Here is a 1,877-nt window from a genome sequence, read left to right as displayed (position 1 = left end):
TTTTTCTCTTTCTATTTCTCTTGAAGTTAGTCAATACCTTCAATGGCGGACGAGGCCTGGAAACCCAACAGCGAAGAAGGTCGAAGTACCAACTTCAGCAGCATCTGTACTCCATGTTAGGAGTGGCTGCATCAGGCATCTGTTCTCCATGTCGGGAGCAGCCTTTCCTCCTGCTGGCAGTAGCTCTAAAATTCTTGGTGACAGGCTATGTGATGAGCTGACCATAAAAATTCTGTCACATGTTTATGGAAACATTGTCTTCTGGATCCGGTACAAAGGCTCGGGCATCCCCCGTAGGTGACGCGTATTGGCATGGCCCAGTCAGTGTGAAAAATATGCAAGGTTTACCGTCGCACGGGCGGCGACGGCTAAACAAACTAGCCCTCACATCCCGTCTTGCAGCACTCAACGTCGGCACCATGACTGGACAGTGCAACGGACTACCTAAAGCCCTTGAAACCCGATGCATAGACATCTGTGCAGTGCAAGAAACATGGTGGAGTGGAAACAAATTGTATGACACTGGATGCAGTTACAAGCTGATGTATAAGGGCACACGCGGAACCACTAGTGGCATTGGCATTGTAGTGTCATCCAAGTTTGATGGTAATATCTCTGAAGTGCAAAGATATGATGATCGCCTGATGAAGATTGTGTACATCACAGATGGCAGAAAAATCCACATTTTCAGTGCCTACACTCCAAAAACTGGCCAAGCAACTTCCATCAAGGATGCCTTTTGGAGGATCCTTGATGCAAAGACTGCTGAAGTGCTCCCAGAAGATTACATCATCATAGCTGGTGATCTGAATGGGCACATAGGGTGCAGAAAGGAAGAACATACTGCTCACGGTGGGTATGGATTCAGAGAAAAGAATGACAACGGTCAGCGTATCCTCGATTTCTCAGAAGCTCATAACCTGGCAATTGCGAACACATGCTTCAAAAAGCGTGACACATCTAATCACGTATTACAGTGGCACTAACACCACACAGGTCAACTACATTCTCATGAGGTGCCGTGATCTCAAAGATGTGCTTGATGCAAAAGTCATCCCCTATGAAACAGTTGCGATGCAACACCATCCATTGATCTGTAAGCTACGAATCAAGTTGCCAAATACAAGCACGCCAGTCGCACAGGACCTGCAAGAATCAAATGGTGGAAATTCAAGGATAAGGAAGCCGACATCATAGCCCAAATTACTTTGCCACCAATTACCACAGTTGAAGAAAGCTGGGAGAAAGTGAAAGAGTCTGCTCAAGAAATTGCACATGCAATTCTTGGGACAACACAACCAGGACGACGGAGGACCTATACAGATGCGTGGCTTTGGAATGACACCGTCAAAGATGTGGTACACATAAAGAAAAGATTGTGTCATGAGTTTCAGATAAAACACAGGAGCAATGGAATTCATACAGAACAGTCCAAAGAGATGCAAAACAGGCTATAGCAGCAACCAAATCTTCACATTATGCTGATCTATACGCAAAACTTGACACACATGAAGGAGAGTGGGACTAAAGCAAGACATCACAATTCAGAAGATGTTCATCGGTTCTATGGAGTGAGATGAGAAGGGTAATCAGCTACTTGACTGGAAGAAGGCCAGAGAATGATGGCGCAGCTACTTCAAGAACATCAACAGAAGAGTTCCCCCATCCACCAATACCCACTGGCCATGCTGTTGAAGGGCCTGTAAGAGAAATTGCAGTCAAAGAGGTCAAGACTGCTTTGAGGAAAATGACAGAGAGAGAGAGAGAGAGAGAGAGAGAGAGAGAGAGAGAGAGAGAGAGAGAGAGAGAGAGAGAGAGGGATGTACCTGGTGGTTAGCCTACACTAGCAGTGCCTGTCCGTGGGCAAGATGATGAGA

At 46.1% G+C, this 1,877-nt stretch overlaps 1 protein-coding gene across 1 annotated transcript; it reads left to right on the top strand.

The window, feature by feature from the left end:
- The first annotated feature begins 419 nt into the window (after window positions 1–419).
- Window positions 420–986, top strand: LOC126088252 (craniofacial development protein 2-like). Its single transcript, XM_049906382.1, has one exon. It carries the CDS (start codon window positions 420–422, stop codon window positions 984–986), a length of 567 nt encoding a protein of 188 aa, XP_049762339.1.
- The last annotated feature ends 891 nt before the right edge of the window (window positions 987–1,877 follow it).

Source organism: Schistocerca cancellata, chromosome 6 (assembly GCF_023864275.1).
Source record: "Schistocerca cancellata isolate TAMUIC-IGC-003103 chromosome 6, iqSchCanc2.1, whole genome shotgun sequence".
In the NCBI taxonomy this organism is placed as follows: domain Eukaryota; kingdom Metazoa; phylum Arthropoda; class Insecta; order Orthoptera; family Acrididae; genus Schistocerca; species Schistocerca cancellata.
Note: the sequence above shows the minus strand (reverse complement) of the source record. Positions and strands in the feature narration are given on the sequence as shown.